The sequence below is a fragment of the Hyperoodon ampullatus genome, assembly GCF_949752795.1.
Source record: "Hyperoodon ampullatus genome assembly, chromosome: 11".
NCBI classification, from domain to species: Eukaryota; Metazoa; Chordata; class Mammalia; order Artiodactyla; family Ziphiidae; genus Hyperoodon; species Hyperoodon ampullatus.
In genome coordinates, this window is record NC_136924.1 from 36,802,896 (window position 1) to 36,820,976 (window position 18,081).

The 18,081-nt window shown below is 39.6% G+C and overlaps 1 protein-coding gene across 1 annotated transcript in view; it reads left to right on the forward strand.

The window, feature by feature from the left end:
* TNRC6B (trinucleotide repeat containing adaptor 6B) overlaps positions 1–18,081 on the forward strand; it is a gene marked incomplete at its 3' end in the record, with an annotated part of 197,954 nt that overhangs the window by 121,198 nt on the left and 58,675 nt on the right. The window contains exons 5-6 of the mRNA XM_079716010.1: positions 2,850–2,937; positions 14,251–14,272. Coding sequence (XP_079572136.1) covers positions 2,850–2,937; positions 14,251–14,272 — 110 coding nt within the window. The remainder of the gene's footprint in view (positions 1–2,849; positions 2,938–14,250; positions 14,273–18,081) is intronic.

Genomic DNA, 18,081 nt, shown 5'->3' on the forward strand with positions numbered 1-18,081 from the left:
CCACTGCGCCACCAGGGAAGCCCCCAGGCTCATTTTTTACTTTCCATGTTCAAGCCCCCAAATTAGCTCTTTTTCCAAAGAACTCTGGTTCTCTTAGTAAAGAATGGTATTTAGAAGACATAATCTGGGTTCGAGGTGTGTTCATACCTACAGTATTTGGACATTGCTTGTTCCCAAGCCCTCTCAGTGATAGAGCTAGACAATAAGTGTGTGTGTTTGCATACATGAAGGAAATATACACATATAGGCACACAAAGTTACATCTACTTTTTTTGTTATGTCTGTCTCTATGTGTTAAAAATCATGAGTTCGTGCCAATAACTAATTCTGATCCAATGTTACAGGGTTCATTTGAGACTTCTCCTTTTCCATTTGGTAACTCCTTTTTTCAATAGTGAGAAGCCTGATTGTCATCATCGTTAATATATTTACTTACTGGTCAGTCCCCCATATGTAATGGATCTCCCGTCACCACCACCATAGATGCCTTCCCTGCATGGATGCCCTCTTCACCCCTGTTAGGCTCTCATGCAGCATAGAGATGTTTTAAAGCTCCCCAAATGGTACTAATTTGCAGCCAAGATAGAGCACAACCGAATTAGAAGAAAAGTGAACCCCACACTTTCTGATTCATTATTAAGCAAATGGTAGGTTTTTAAGTCAGGTTTGGTTTGGGAAAATAAATTCTTCCTAAGGAAGTGAAATTTAAAGAGAAGACTCAATTCTACCAACACACAGAGTAAAAGATCAGGGTGAAAGCACAGCCTGTCTCCTGGAAAGCTTTGAAAAATATTTGTTTTGGAAATAAATCTGCTTGTAGTGAACATAAATTTCAGTCCCTTTCCCTGAATTACCTGTTTATAGGAAAAAATATTTGAAAAGGTTAGTTGTTTTTTAAAAAGGTGTCTCATTAAAGACTTACTGCTTTATCTTCTGTTTCCAATGTTTGTTTATCACTTGACATTTTGAAATAGTAATATATAAAAGGGATCACACAATTCTAAAAAAAAAAGACTGCTTTTTATTTTTTTACATTGCATTTAAAAAATAAACTTTTAGTTTTGCAACTTAATGCTTTTTAGAGCATTGAATATTTAAACAGGAGATATTCAGGCTGTGGTTGCTCTTTTTCTGTAGTCAGTTTTAGTTTAAAATATGGAAATCAAGTTACAGTAACTGGGTCATGAGGAACCCCATCTTCTTCCATTTGCAGCCAGAGGAAGCGAGAGGCCGTAGGAGCCAAATATAACAGGATCTGTGGCCAGCCTACCTTAGATGGTCAACATCTATCTTGCCAATTTTCGTAAGTCCATTTTCTTAAAGCAGTCCACGGCTGCAAGTGGATTTTCACCAAGAACTTCACACTTAGGCTGATGACACACAATCTGACTCCAAAGAAATCCAGCCTTAAACCTAAGGAAATTACAATAAAATCTCTTCCTTGATTTTATTTTTGAAGTGTTCATGGAAGTTGCCTTGGAGTATGAATCGTGGACTTTAGGCTTTTGTATATTAACGCCCAGAGATACAGAAGGAGAAAGGGCAGTATTTGTGAATGTAGACAGAGCCACTGAAAACTTGATATATAGGTAAAGCACTTATTTTTTGTTTGTTTATTAGTTCTTGTTTTCTATAAATAAAGCGTTATTTACCTATTCGTGAGAGTGTGCCTCAGTGTGGGTCCTCAGTTCCTTTTAGGTAGGTTGAGTGAGTTTCACTCCCCAAACTTGAGTCCTTCAAGGACCATCTTTGTGATCTTTGTCACGTCTGCAAACATTCAACATTTTTCTTTAATTTCTCTGACATTTAACTAGGCCTTTCTCTAGGTGATATCTGTGCAACCGTGGACTCGGTGTGTCAGATCACCTAAAATCACAAGTACTGTAGGCAGCATCTGCTCAGAGGTTGGAACTGGGAGCTGGATCCCAAACTCTCCTTCCAGCTCTGAAATTCAATAAGCATGGCGTCTGGAGTTTCCTGCCTTGTGGTTACACCACAAGGTTACACCAGTGGTTGTTTATGCATTTTTCCCAGTCAATACATAGAAGTTGACAGCTTTCTATATATATTAGAATATTAGACTATATGTAAGAATATAATATATAATAGAATAAATATTACATTTCACAGTTATTTTTCAAATGTGAGGTATAAGTTACATTATCTTAGTTTCTTAGGATTCAGCATGTTTCTTCAACTAGATTTTTTTTTAATGTATTATTTTTATTTTAATTGAGGAGAGCAAAACCTGATGATCTTAATTGTCAAATCACCCAATAGGGAATACATGGATTTGTAGGACCTTCAATACTACCTTAAAAACACAAGTAGAAAACATGTAAAACATACAGTGTTAATAATGCAGAAGAAAAATATGGAATTTAGAACATAGGGTTTTATGTTCACCACTCTGAAGATGTCATGGGAAACCTAAATTATGATAAATACCTGTGTACCAAAACTGAAGTCATATTCTGCATTATTTGTGAGGAATATTGTCAGAAGCCAACTGGATGTTGTCATATATTCAAATCAGGTTCTTTGCTGAGTGGCAATACATTAATCTTGTGTGTGTGTGTGTTTAGGAAGATATTATAAAGGCTCTCTTTAATGGGTTTCTTTAAAACCAAACTAATGTCATGTTTTGCAAAAGGGGTGACAAACCAAAATAAAGGGGATAACTAAATGTGGTGAGTTTTATGTATCCTCCTAGCTTAAGTAGAATACTGTGCTCTGCTCAGAGATGAAATGTTTGTTGCCTTGCCTACCATCTATAAGCATTTAATTTGCTACACAAATAGACTGTGGATAGAGGTGTTTAACCTTGTGGTGTGACATTACTTTAACAGAGAGAAGGAGCAAGAAAGGGAAGAACAGTTAATGGAAGACAAGAAAAGGAAGAAAGAGGATAAAAAGAAAAAAGAAGCCACTCAGAAGGTGGGTTTTACCAATTAAAGTCTGTCTTTACATAGCCAAGCATCTAGAATAAGTAACTGCCTTGGTTTGGATACCTGACATCTTAATAATGCTACTTGAGGCATTAATTTACTTAAGAGTTTTAAGATTCAAAAGTGGGAGAAAGTTAAAGACCTGCATTTGTTAGCATAAAGTAGATGTTAAATTAATGCTATAGCTGATTTTATTGAAAACAACAGTAAACAATACTGAGAAAAGCAAGAGAGTTACCGACACTTAAATGCTTGTACTGTTTCCTTGTTTGTGTCATGATTAATCTCCATTTTCTTAAGCTTGTAGAATAACTTTTCAAAGCTTGCCATTTGCCCTGATGTTGTCCTTCTGGTCCACCTACAGCACTGTCATTTATATGAGTCTACCTTTTGATAATTCTTTAAAGAAATCTCCCTCAGAGAGGATCCGGTGGGCTTGCTTCATGCTCTGGGGGAGATAGTATTGCACGGCTTTGAGGCATTTGCTTGGGGAAAAAGAGATGCTAAAAGAAAAAAAGACAGAGCATCCCTGGTGGTGCCGTGGTTGAGAATCAGCCTGCCAATGTAGGGGACGTGGGTTCAAGCCCTGGTCCAGGAAGATCCCACATGCCGCAGAGTGACTAAGCCTGTGCGCCACAACTACTGAGCCTGCGTGCCTAGAGCCTGTGCTCCACAACAAGAGAAGCCACTGCAATGAGAAGCCCGCTCACCACAATGAAGAGTAGCCCCCGCTCTCTGCAACTAGAGAAAGCCCGCGTGCAGCAACAAAGAACCAACACAGCCAAAAATAAATAAATAAATAAGTAAATTTATAAAAAAGAAAAAAAGACATAGGACTGGCAGCTGTCAACTGTCAAGTCTTAGTTGAAGTGTTTGCCTGCCAGTGTTGTGGGGAAGAGAGTGGGTAGACCTCCCCGCCCTGCCCCCTCTGCTGAAGAGCGTGCCCCTCTGCCCTGGCCACTGTCTGAGCTAACTTCCCCCACCTCACTGCAGACTCTGGCTTGGCACGGTTGCATTTCTGCCTTTGCAAAGTGCCCGGCAGAATCACTTTGCCTCTAGTTCTTGTTACCACTACCTGAAGCACTTGGGAAGCAGGGCCTCAGTGTGAGGCAGGTTTGAGGGTCCCTGCTGTGGAGCCAGGTTACTGAAGCTAAGTTTATGGAGGGGAAACAGTTACCAGCTTCAGAGGGAACTCTAGATTTAGAAACAGACTCTAGGAATTCGAACTCAAGGGACATTGCAAGTTACCCCAGCACTGCTAAATAGAGTGTTTCCCATTATTCTGTTCTCTGAATTATTGAAATCATTTGGGAGTGCTGGCACAAAAAAAACAGTGGAAATATTTTCTGAATTGGATTGCACATGACACTGCCACATTAAACATGTGAAATGTAATTTTGTCTTTTCTTCAAGACTTAATTAAAAGGAATATTTATTATTGTTTGGTGCTGTAATAGACTGCTGTGCTCTTTAAGGTTTTGTCTGCTTTTAATTGTGTTTCTGGTTCTATTAATAGTGGCGTGCTCACCATCACATCTTCATGCTGTCAGGGTACCTGCTTCTAATCTGAGCTTGTTGGAACTGCCTAAAATGACAGTAAAGAGTCTGAATAAAAATGTCAGATGACAACCCAGAGGCTTTTTTGTGTACTTGGTGGATACTGCCACATTCCACGTCACCAAGGTTGTGTTGTGCGGGTCCACCAGCCGTAGGGTATCAGGGGCATTGCCCCTGTACCCACATGCACTGACCTTCCTACAGGAGTGATGGGACAGTGAACCTCAGTGAAGGCTTTCTTCCTTTTCCTTCCTTCCTTCCTCCCTCCCTCCCTCCCTCCCTTCCTTCTTTCCTTCCATTTATGGCTGCCTTGGGTCTTCGTTGCTGCATGTGAGCTTTCTCTGGTTGCAGCAAGTGGAGGCTGCTCTTTGTTGCGGTGCATGGGCTTCTCATTGCGGTGGCTTCTCTTGTTGTGGAGCACTGGCTCTAGGCGTGCGGGCTTCAGTCGTTGTGGCACATAGGCTCAGTAGTTGTGGCTCATGGGCTCTAGAGCACAGGCTCAGTAGTTGTGATGCACGGGCTTGCTCTGTGGCATGTGGGATCTTCCTGGACCAGGGCGCGAACCTGTGTCCCCTGCATTGGCAGGCAGATTCTCAAACACTGTGCCACCAGGGAAGCCCCAAGGCTTTCTTCTTTTAGGGCATTCACATTTCATCTACTAAATTGGTACAAAAATTGGATTTTGCAGTCTGTGGGAATACGTGGTTATAAGCTGGCCACTGGGGAACTTGAACAAAGGCTGGTTACAAGAAGATGCCAAATAGAGTGATTGTTTTAGGCAGTGTACAGTTCATCCTCATTCTTCACATAGATAACAATGTTTTTTAACCTGAAATGTCAATACTAGAAGTGATTAATAAAATGTGCATCTGTAAACCTTTGTTGTGGATCCTACTAATAAGAAAAATGATTTAAAATAAAAGATGGTGTGGATTTATTCGAGAGTGAATTGGGATTATTTATGCAGAGAATTTCATATATACAGCTGGACAGTCTCCCCTGTGTATTTGCATCTGCATTAAGAACTGGTTTAAAAGTTACGGCAAAGAGGAAAATCACCATAAATGAAATTTCAAGTGGTTAATTATGAACAATAAAAATTCACTCATTTTTGTTCAAAAATGTTCTAGATTGGCTGACACAGGATCTAGGCTTAACACATGGCCTTTGATATTGTTTTATCATACTGAACCATTGTGTAATTTCAGAATTAGATTCTGATTTAGCACTTTTAAGGAGCGAGCACAAAGCTCACCATGTGACTGTCTAGTGGTTTCTGACCTCACTGTAGAGACAGCACCTCAACTAGGAAGCATAAAATGTGCTATAATGCAAAGAATGGTAGAGAATGTGCCAGAGGTTCTGTAATGGGGTCATTCATTTATTCAGTCAGCAAACATTTGTGGTGCCTCTTCTTAGTGCTTCCACATCTTTCTCTCAGCCTACCCCATTGCTTTACAATCATCTCTTTCTGTCTACCCCATTAGACTGGCTCTTAAGTTTCTCGAGACTTTATTCATATTTGTATTTCCAGTAACTAGGACAGTGCCCAGTGCAAAAGTGTTACTCAAAAAATGTTTGTTTAATAAGTGAATGGGGATGGTGGAGTCAAGACGGCATACTAGGAGGACATGGAATTCACATCTCCTCACAACTAGGGCACCTACCAGGCACCAGTGGGGGACCACGGACACCTAAGGGGACAGGAGGAGCCCCCAGCAATGGGCTTGCGGGACCTTGGTTCCCAGGCCAGAGATCGGGCCCAAGCTCCTGTGGTGGGAGCTCCGAGTCCAAACCACTGGACTAACAGAGAACCTCAGACCCCAGGGAATATCAGTCGGAGTGAGGCCTCCCAGAGGTCCTCATCTCAGCACCAAGACCCGGCTCTGTCCAACTGCCTGCAAACTCCAGTGCTGGACGTCTCAGGCCAAACAACCAGTAAGACAGGAATACAGCACCACCCATCAAAAAAAAAAAAAAAGAAACAACAAAAAAATATGTTACAGATTAAGGAGAAAGGTAAAAACCTACAAGACCAAATGCAGATGAAATAGGCAACCTACCTGAAAAGGAATTCAGAGTAATGATAGTAAAGATGATCCAAAATCTCAGAAACAGAATGGAGAAAATACAAGAAACATTTAACAAGGATCAAGAAGAACTAAAGAGCAAACAAACAGTGATGAACAACACAATTACTGAAATTAAAAATACTCTAGAAGGAATCAATAACAGGATAACTGAGGCAGAAGAATGGATAAGTGAGCTGGAAGATAAAATGGTAGAAATAACTGCCAGGGAGCAGATTAAAGAAAAAAGAATGAAAAGAATTGAGGACAGTCTCAGAGAACTCTGGGACAATATTAAATGCACCCAACATTCAAATTATAGGGGTCCCAGAAGAAGAGAAAAAGAAAGGGTCTGAAAAAATATTTGAAGAGATTATAGTCGAAAACTTCCCTAACATGGGAAAGGAAATAGTCAATCAAGTCCAGGAAGCACAGAGAGTACCATACAGGATAAACCCAAAGAGAAACACGCCTAGACACATACTAATCAAACTATCAAAAACTAAATAAAGGAAAAAATATTAAAAGCAGCAAAGAAAAAGCAACAAATAACATATAAGGGAATCCCATAAGGTTAACAGCTGATTTTTCACTAGAAACCCTGCAAGCCAGAAGGGAGTGGCAGGACATATTTAAAGTGAGGGAAGGGAAAAACCTACAACCAAGATTACTCTACCCAGCAAGGATCTCATTCAGATTTGATGGAGAAATTAAAACCTTTGAAGATAAGCAAAAGTTAAGAGAAGTCAGCACCACCAAACCAGCTTTACAACAAATGCTAAAGGAACTTCTCTAGGCAGGAAACACAGGAGAAGGAAAAGACCTACAATAACAAACCCAAAACAATTAAGAAAATGGTAATAGGAACATACATATCGATAATTACCTTAAATATAAATGGATTAGATGCTCCAACCAAAAGACATAGACTGGCTGAATGGATACAGAAACAAGACCCATATATATGCTGTCTACAAGAGACCCACTTCAGACCTAGGGACACATACAGACGGAAAGTGAGGGGATGGAAAAAGATATTCCATGCAAATGGAAATCAAAAGAAAGCTGGAGGGGCTTCCCTGGTGGCGCAGTGGTTGAGTGTCCGCCTGCCGATGCAGGGGACATGGGTTTGTGCCCTGGTCCGGGAAGATCCCACATGCCACGGAGCGGCTGGGCCCGTGAGCCATGGCTGCTGAGCCTGCACGTCCGGAGCCTGTGCTCCACAACGGGAGAGGCCACAACGGTGAGAGGCCCGCGTACCGCAAAAAAAAGAAAAGAAAAGAAAGCTGGAGTAGCAATTCTCATATCAGACAAAATAGACTTTAAAATAAAGACTATTAAAAGAGACAAAGAAGGACACTAATAATGATCAAGGGTTCAATCCAAGAAGAAGATATAACAATTGTAAATATTTATGTTCCCAACATAGGAGCACCTCAATATATAAGGCAAATGCTAACAGCCATAAAAGGGGAAATTGACAGTAACACAATCATAATAGGGGACTTCTAACACCCCACTTTCACCAATGGACAGATCATCCAAAATGAAAATAAATAAAGAAACACAAGCTTTAAATGATACATTAAAAAAAGATGGACTTAATTGGTATTTATAGGACATTCCATCCAAAAACAACAGAATACACTTTCTTCTCAAGTACTCATGGAACATTCTCCAGGATAGATCATATCTTGGGTCACAAATCAAGCCTTGGTAAATTTAAGAAAATTGAAATCGTATCAAGTATCTTTTCTGACCACAACGCTATGAGACTAGATATCAATTACAGGAAAAAAATCTAAAAAAATACAAACACGTAAAGGCTAAACAGTACACTGCTAAATAACCAAGAGATCACTGAGGAAATCAAAAAATACCCAGAAACACATGACAATGAAAACACGACAACCAAAACCTATGGGATGCAGCAAAAGCAGTTCTAAAAGGGAAGTTTATAGCAATACAATCCTACCTCAAGAAACAAACATCTCAAATAAACAACCTAGCCTTACACCTAAAGCAAATAGAGAAAGAAGAACAAAAAAACTCCAAAGTTAGCAGAAGGAAAGAAATCATAAAGATCAGACCAGAAATAAGTGAAAAAGAAATAAAGGAAACAGTAGCAAAGATCAATAAAACTAAAAGCTGGTTCTTTGAGAAGGTAAACAAAATTGATAAACCATTAGCCAGACTCATCAAGACAAAAAGAGCGAAGACTCAAATCAACAGAATTAGAAATGAAAATGGAAGAGTAACAGCTGACACTGCAGAAATGCAAAGGGTCATGAGAGATTACTACAAGCAACTATATGCCAATAAAATAGACAACCTGGAAGAAATGGATAAAGTCTTAGAAAAGCACAACCTTCTGAGACTGAACCAGAAAGAAACAGAAAATATAAACAGACCATTCACAAGCACTGAAATTGAAACTGTGATGAAAAATCTTCCAACAAACAAAAGCCCAGGACCAGATAGCTTCACAGGCAGGTTCTAGCAAACATTTAGAGAAGAGCTAACACCTATCCATCTCAAACTCTTCCAAAATATAGCAGAGGGAGGAACACTCCCAAACTCCTTCTACGAGACCACCATCACCCTGGTACCAAAACCAGACAAAGATACTCCAGAAAAGAAAATTACAGACCAATATCTCTGATGAACATAGGTGCAAAAATCCTCCACAAAATACTATCAAACAGAATCCAACAACACATTAAAAGGATCAGACACCATGATCAAGTGGGATTTATCCCAGGGATGCAAGGATTCTTCAATATACGCAAATGAGTCAATGTGATACACCATATTAACAAATTGAAGGAGAAAAACCATATGATCATCTCAATAGATGCAGAAAAGGCTTTTGACAAAATTCAACATCGATTTATGATAAAAACTCTCCAGAAAGTAGGCATAAAGGGAACCTGCGTCAACAGAATAAAGGCCATATATGACAAAAACACAGGCAACATCGTTCTAAATGGTGAAAAACTGAAACCATTTCCTCTAAGATCAGGAACAGGACAAGGTGGCCCACTCTCACCACTGCTATTCAACATAGTTTTGGAAGTTTTAGCCACAGCAGTCAGAGAAGAAAAAGAAATAAAAGGAATCCAAATCGGAAAAGAAGTAAAACTGTCACTGTTTGCAGATGACATGATACTATACATAGAGAATCCTAAACAAGCTACCAGAAACCTACTAAAGCTAATCAATGAATTTGGTAGAGTAGCAGGATACAGAATTAATGCACAGAAATCTCTTACATTCCTATACACTAATGATGAAAAATCTGAAAGAGAAATTAAGGAAACACTCCCATTTACCATTGCAACAAAAAGAATAAAATACCTAGGAATAAACCTACCTAAGGAGACAAAAGACCTGTATGCAGAAAACTATAAGACACTGATGAAAGAAATTAAAGATGATACAGACAGATGGAGAGATAGATATACTATGTTCTTGGATTGGAAGAATCAACATTGTGAAAATGACTCTACTACCCAAAGCAATCTACAGATTCAATGCAATCCCTATCAAACTACCAGTGGCATTTTTCACAGAACTAGAACAAAAAATTGCACAATTTGTATGGAAACACAAAAGACCGCGAATAGCCAAAACAATCTTGAGAAAGAAAAATAGAGCTGGAGGAATCAGGCTCCCTGACTTCAGACTATACTACACAGCTACAGTAATCAAGAAAGTATGGTACTGGCACAGAAACAGAAATGTAGGAACAGGACAGAAAGCCCAGAGATAAACCCATGCGCCTCTCTATGGTCACCTTATCTTTGATAAAGGAGGCAAGAATATACAATGGAGAAAAGACAGCCTCTTCAATAAGTGGTGTTGGGAAAACTGGACAGCTGCATGTAAAAGAATGAAATTAGAACACTCCCTAACACCATACACAAAAATAAACTCAAAATGAATTAAAGACCTAAATGTAAGGCCAAACACTATAAAACTCTTAGAGGAAAACATAGGCAGAACACTCCGTGACATATATCACAGCAAGATGCTTTTTGGCCCACCTCCTAGAGAAATGGAAATAAAAACAAAAATAAACAAATGGGACCTAATGAAACTTAAAAGCTATTGCCCAGCAAAGGAAACCATAAGCAAGACGAAAAGACAACCCTCAGAATGGGAGAAAATATTTGCAAATGAAGCAACTGACAAAGGATTAATCTCCAAAATATACAAGGAGCTCATGCAGCTCAATATTAAAAAAACAAATAACCCAATGCAAAAATGGGCAGAAGACCTAAATAAACATTTCTCCAAAGAAGATATACAGATTGCCAACAAACACATGAAAAGATGTTCAACATCACGAATCATTAGAGAAACGCAAATCAAAACTACAATGAGGTATCACCTCACACCAGTCAGAATGGGCATCATCAGAAAATCTACAAAGAATAAATGCTGGAGAGGTTGTGAAGAAAAGGGAACCCTCTTGCACTGTTGGTGGGAATGTAAGTTGGTACAGCCACTATGGAGAACAGTATGGAGGTTCCTTAAAAAATAAAAATAGAACTACCATATGACCAAGCAATCCCACTACTGGGCATATACCCTAAGAAAACCATAATTCAAAAGAATCATGTACCACAGTGTTCATTGCAGTACTGTTTACAGTAGCCAGGACATGGAAGCAACCTAAGTGTCCATCGACAGATGAATGGATAAAGAAGATGTGGCACATATATACAATGGAATATTACTCAGCCATAAAGAGAAACGAAATTGAGTTATCTTTAGTGAGGTGGCTGGACCTAGAGTCTGTCATACAGAGTGAAGTAAGTCAGAAAGAGAAAAACAAATACCATATGCTAACACATATATATGGAATCTTAAAAAAAAAAAAAGGTTCTGATGAACCTAGGGGCAGGACACGAATAAAGACACAGACGTAGGGAATGGACTTGAGGACACGGTGAGGGGGAAGGTAAACTGGGACGAAGTGAGAGAGTAACATTGACATATATACAGTACCAAATGTAAAATAGATAGCTAGGGCCTCCCTGGTGGCGCAGTGGTTGAGAGTCCGCCTGCCGATGCAGGGGATACGGGTTCGTGCCCCGGTCTGGGAGGATCCCATATGCCGCGGAGCGGCTGGGCCCGTGAGCCATGGCTGCTGAGCCTGCGCATCCGGAGCCTGTGCTCCGCAACGGGAGAGGCCACAACAGTGAGAGGCCCGCATACCACAAAAAAAAAAAAAAAAAAAAAATAGATAGCTAGTGAGAAGCAGCTGCATGGCACAGGGAGATCAGCTCCGTGCTTTGCGACCACCTAGAGGGTTGGGATAAGGAGGGTGGGAGGGAGATGCAAGAGGGAGGGGATATGGGGATATACGTATGCATATAACTGATTCTCTTTTTTATACAGAAGAAACTAGCACAACACTGTAAAGCATTTATACTCTGATAAAGATGTTTCTTAAAAAAAAGAAAAAAATAAGTGAATGGTTGGGACTTCCCTGGTGGCACAGTGGTTAAGAATCTGCCTGCCAGTGCAGGGGACGCGGGTTCGATCCCTGGTCTGGGAAGATCCGACATGCTGTGCAGCAAGTAAGCCCATGTGCCACAACTACTGAGCCTGCACTCTAGAGCCTGTGTGCTGCAACTACTAAAGCCTGTGTGCCTAGAGCCCATGCTCCGCAATAAGAGAAGCCACTGCAGTGAGAAGCCCACGCACCGCAACGAAGAGTAGCCCCCACTCACAGCAACGAAGACCCAACACAGCCATAAATAAATAAATAAATAAATGTATTAAAAAAAATAAGTGAATGGTCAAGAATGGATGCTGGCAACATAATTTACATGAAGAACTGACTTTTATTTAGCTGAATTAAGTTATTTCTCCATAGAAATTAAGCATGAGCTTCTTTTCCATTATGCTCAGTTGTTATGGCAGTTTGTTCTTTCTAGAACCATCCCTGAGTAAACTGTTAGATTTCACTCATGAGGGAGGTGTCAGAGAAGGATTTCACTCACATTCGTTAGTCTGCTGCTGCTAAAGAATCATTGTTTAGCGTTGGCAGAACATATGTTTTCATCATCCAGCTTTTCACCGTCTGAGGGCAGCTCTTTTAACAGAACCCACATTATAAGACACATTTGACATAGTTGGGTTTGTTGCTTACAGCTAGGGAAGGCATTGACTTCCTATATAACTGATCTTCAAAATGCATTGTAAGAAGTATTTACAGTGGTATAAATCTTCAGTTGCCTTAAGGAATTGGTATGTGGATACAAATCAGTTCATTCTTCGATATGGGGGCTTATAGAAAAATTATACAATAGAATTGAGCTCTGTAACAGTTAGTACTGGGAAACACATTCATTTTAAGAGGCTGCCTACCACAGATTCGGTACAGCAGAATTAGCTTGTCTTTTAATGCAAGAATGTAATAAACACTCCAGGAGGTCATCCAAGTGGATTGTTTTAACTCAGTGTTGTGCTGGAATCCGTTTTGAAGGGGCTGGTTAGCCACAGGACAGACCTTCCAAAGATGACCATGTTTTCATGAACACCCAAAGCAGTAACTTAGTATGATTACCAGCCACAAATAATTAAACCTCTTCTATATGAATATTTTTGTTACCGAAGTCAGAAAACTAATATAAAAACCTTTTTTGGAAGATTAACAATTGGGAAAAGGGGGTCAAAATAACCCATGATCTCAGTAATGTGAATTAACCCCTATTGGAATTCTGGTGCATTTCCTTTGGAATATTTTTCTTATTCATGACCTTTTGTGGTTTTGCTTAAATATTATAGGGCATGTATAATTAGATGCTCTCCTTTATTTTCCCCTCTTAATACCAGAAGCAGTTTTCCGTGTGGCTCCTAGTCATCATTTCCAAACTCTCCAAAAACCCATTATTATATTCAGCATATCGAACCTTTTAAGTTAGTCACCTCCAGAAATGTATTAGTTACTATATAAAGAAATACTTTCAACAGAGCAATCTGTATTTGTTCAAAATTTATATATTTCAATCTTATTGAATATTTCTCTGTTTCACATTATTTTCTATAAACTTTGATGATAATAGCAGTTATTAAGCATTGGTGTAGGATATCTGATTTAATCCTTACAGCATCCTTTTCTGCAAAGGAGATACTGTTATTATCTTCATTCAAAAGGTAAATTAAAAACTGAGATCGCATAGCCAGGAAGTGGCATAGCTTGGTTTTGAATCCAGCTTTCCTACCGTGATCTCTGATGCCTCTGAGCATGGCCCCTTAAATTTTGCTTTCTAGATTTGAAGTCAAGTGTTTGAGTCCATACTCATAGGTAAATCTTTTTGTCTCTGTGGTTAATTTTGTTTCTGGGCCTCATCCATTTGCTTTTCTCTAGTCATTGCAGTCCGAATGGGAAATAGCATTCCCAGTGCAAGGACCTCATTTAACGAGAACGGAATGCTTTTTCGTCTTAATTTTTAGAATCTTTCCTAATGAGGGTCATGTAAGTTATAGCTGGACATATGGCCATTGTCTTTAGAAGGATGTCTGAACTGACTTTTTCTGAATTTTAGATATGCGTATGTATCTGACACCTTGAATTAGTAATATCAGAATTAAAGTAGTATTACAATACATCGCAGAATTAGAAAGCAAGTGTCATTTACTTACGTCTCTTTATTTTGCAGGTCACGGAACAAAAAACCAAAGGTAAGATTTTTTTTTTCTTCCTTTTTAGATTTATGTTCTTTTGTGTTTAGATTTTACACTTTGCTGACTCAGCCTCCAATCCGCTTGATTCGTGGGAGTGGGTGTAGAGTAATTAAGGTTGGCTGTTTGCAGTCACTGAAGAGCAGTAATGACAAATTAAAAGTACTTAGTGTTTCTAGTTGGCCTTACATTTTTTGGGAGGCAAGAGAGATTAGACAGTGTAATACCTTGTTTTGAAAGTAAAGAGGTCATGATTTTGAACTGAACCTTTGCAAAATTTTTCTTAGAACAGTAGCAAAAGCAACACACTGGTCCCTGCTTTACAGATGGGAACTGCAGAGGGTTGTTAACCACCTTGATCCATGATAGGCATTGAGTCTGAAAATGAGGGTTATATTTAGGATGCTCACACTGTCTTCTGAAATAGAGCCTGGAATATGCTTTTAAAAAAGATAATGCACTTTAACTCTTACAAAATTGTAATGTGTTATAAACAGAAGCAGGTGTCTCTGAGGTCCTTCTCGATCTCTAATGGTCTGCGTGTATTCAGTTCTTTCTCTTTTGTTCATTTTGATTATGCAGTCTTGCATAATCAGTGGTCATACTTTTGGTCAGTTCTCCTTAAGAATGGGAGACTTAATTCCTTGAGACCAGTATTGTAACTCCTAACCTCACCCGCTTAAATATGTTGTTCTCTGCTAGCATATGCACTAGAATCATTTGCATAGACTTGTCAAAATACGCAAGCCCAGTCTCCTCCCAAACCTTCATGGTCCCAGGCCACAGCCCTAGCAGATCGATGTATTTAGGGAAGCTCTGCAGTGACCACAGTATATGTCCCAGGTTGAGGACCACTGCCCTGGATGAAGGGAATCAGATGTGATTATGATAACATGGGGGAAGATAAGGGTCATGGAGAGGCCAAGGCTTGATGGGAGGTTCTCTAATGACTGGTTTCTTCATTGTTTTGTTTCGTTTTATTGGACCACCAGGCCAAAGTATGTCACACAGTGATGGAAGACTAATAAAGATGGTACTAGTTTCTTAGGAAACTTAGTTCTGGAAAACAAATTCTCAGATGAGTAGACATTACTGTCATATATTTCTAATCAAAAAGCATTTCAAAGAGAATATAGTCTGGAACTTTGTAGTGATTTATAAAATAAACTGAGAGAAACTACTATTATTTTGTAATTATTTTAATTAGTTAGAACAGTGTTCTCCCCTTATACTTCCAGCCAGTTTCTAACCCAGAGGTAGGCATTATTTTGGAAGTATCTCTATAAATTACTTGTTTGAAATATAAATTATACTTTACCATAGAAACAGAGTTATTGATAGTAGAACAGTGTCCATATTTTCTAAACCAGTATACTGTCTAGGAAAGGATTTTGGCATATAAGTATATTTATAGGACTTTTTGATGATTTATGAGGACAACAGATGAGAAAATTGGCATTTTCCTAAAAAATCCAGACTCTGTGGTTGCTGGAACACAGTGGTTGGGTTCCTGGGCCTGGCCACAGTTCTTAATACTTGTGACTCCAAGGACCAGTTGAGCTGTCGAAATAAGCTGCTCTGTACGTTAAGTGGTATTTCTATTGGAAAGCAGAAAATCTGTTAGAGTTTTCTTTCTTTTTTTTATTTGTACCAGGTCTCTTCTCAGAATCACATTCCTCTTTTCTCTGCCAAAGCCTTAAAAATTAAACGTTCTTTTTTACTTACTACCAAAGTTTCCCTCCATTTAGGGTTTTTCTCATACTACCATAAAATGGAATACAGTTTCACAGTTTCCATACCCCCCTATCCACCACCCTCCCACTCAAAAATTAAAATAATCCTGAAGTGAGCTGAGAGCCTGTTTTGGGTCTCATAAGGGATTTAATTGTTAGAACTGGGGAATAAAAATTATCCCTGAGGTATGTTAGACCATAAGTAGAAGGAGGCCCTGATCTTTCTACCTTTTTTATCCCGTTTTACAGCCACATCTTCATCTTTGTTCCCAAGAGCCTGCCTAAATCCCATTCTTCTTCCCTCAGCTGATGTTTCTGGGTTCTATTCCCCTTCCCAAAGATGGTACCTGCCTCAGGCAGCCTCCCCTTAACTCTGAATCCACCTCTCTTTCCCCAACAGACCCTATATAAAAAAAAAGACTGTGTTGGTGCCAAGTCTCTGGTCGTACGGAGGACTGAAGTAAGGTTTGTCCGTATTTCAGAGAAAAAGTAAATTCAGCATATTTATTTTCCATCATTTAAAAAATGTGAGAATTTTGGAGAAAACAGGACAGGGCTTTGAAGTGGAGGTTAGGTGAAGACATGGGCCAGAGCTGGGCCTGCTATTCAAGTAGCAAATAACTAAAAGGCACTTAAGGTAGAAGCTGATCTCCTCCTTTGTTGGATATTGGTCTTGGAATTGGAAAAGTTTGTGGGATTGATGTAATAGACCAGATTTAACAGGGATGAAGGGTATGATTAGGATTGAAGAAATAGACTATGTAACGGAAGAGTTTGGACATAACCATTTAGCGTTGTTAAAAAGATGTTAGATCTTAGGGTGACGGTTGGCTTAATGGAAGTTATCAGTATGAAATAACTGATTTGTAGAAACTAACATGACCTTAAGCTACATTACTGGAAAACAGTATCTAGGCAGGGATTTACAGTTCCTATAATGGGCACCACTCTATGCAAAGGAACAGAGATCAACCTCTATGGACCATGAGGAGTTTGGGCCAGAATGGTCAAGGAATTTGAACCTGTGTCACCACTGGGAGGGTTAAATACTGGAAGGGGGTGGGGAGTGTTTAACTCCCAAGGAATGCTTCCCACATGGGGAAGCTCTGGTAACTATCTTCAAAGATTTGAAGGGCTCTGGTGCCTGACACTTAGCAGTTCCTTGGTAAATGTCTGTTGGTGAGTCATAGCAACAGGGAAAAGCTTCCAGCTCAATATAAATTAAAATTTTTAGATATTGCTGTGCAAAGCAGTAATTCATAACCTTTACCCAGTTTGGACACAGCAGAGAAACAGCACTTTCCCATCAGCATACCTGAGGAGATGGACCACTGTTGTACAGTGGCCACAACTCTGGCTTTTGAGTCCATTCCAGAAGTCATATTACAGTGGGTGCATGGTGCTGTGTGCACTGAATAACCTTGGGTCTACTCTGATTGATTAATATTTGAGGTAGGCTTTCTTCCCCCGAGGTCCAACTAGTGCCCATTAGAATGACAGCAAAATCACTAGTGATTTAATGAGGAGAGAAGCTTCCAGGGAGACAATCTGGACAAAGGCCAGTGTGCATTGAGTATGGGGAGTGAGTGGAAGGTAAAGAAATGGAGACAGTGCTTAGAGGTTACCAAACAGTGTTGAGTGTGTGTCAGCCACTCTGTGTGTTATCAATCTTTGAAATTTTTTGTATTGCATTGTAACTCATTATTATTCACCAAGAAAATTTTCAGTCTAAAATAATGTCTTCTCTAGAGCTTGTTTGTATTTTTTTTTTTTCTTTTTTTTTTTGCGGTATGTGGGCCTCTCACTGTTGTGGCCTCTCCCGTTGCGGAGCACAGGCTCCGGACGCACAGGCCCAGCGGCCATGGCTCACGGGCTCAGCCGCTCCGCGGCATGTGGGATCTTCCCAGACCGGGGCACGAACCCGTGTCCCCTGCATCGGCAGGCGGACTCTCAACCACTGCACCACCAGGGAAGCCCTGTATTTTAACTACTACTTTTAAAACATTTCTAGAAGGGTTTTTTGTTTGTTTTTGTTTATTTGTTTATTTTTGATGTTTGGTACCATCAAGGTATTTA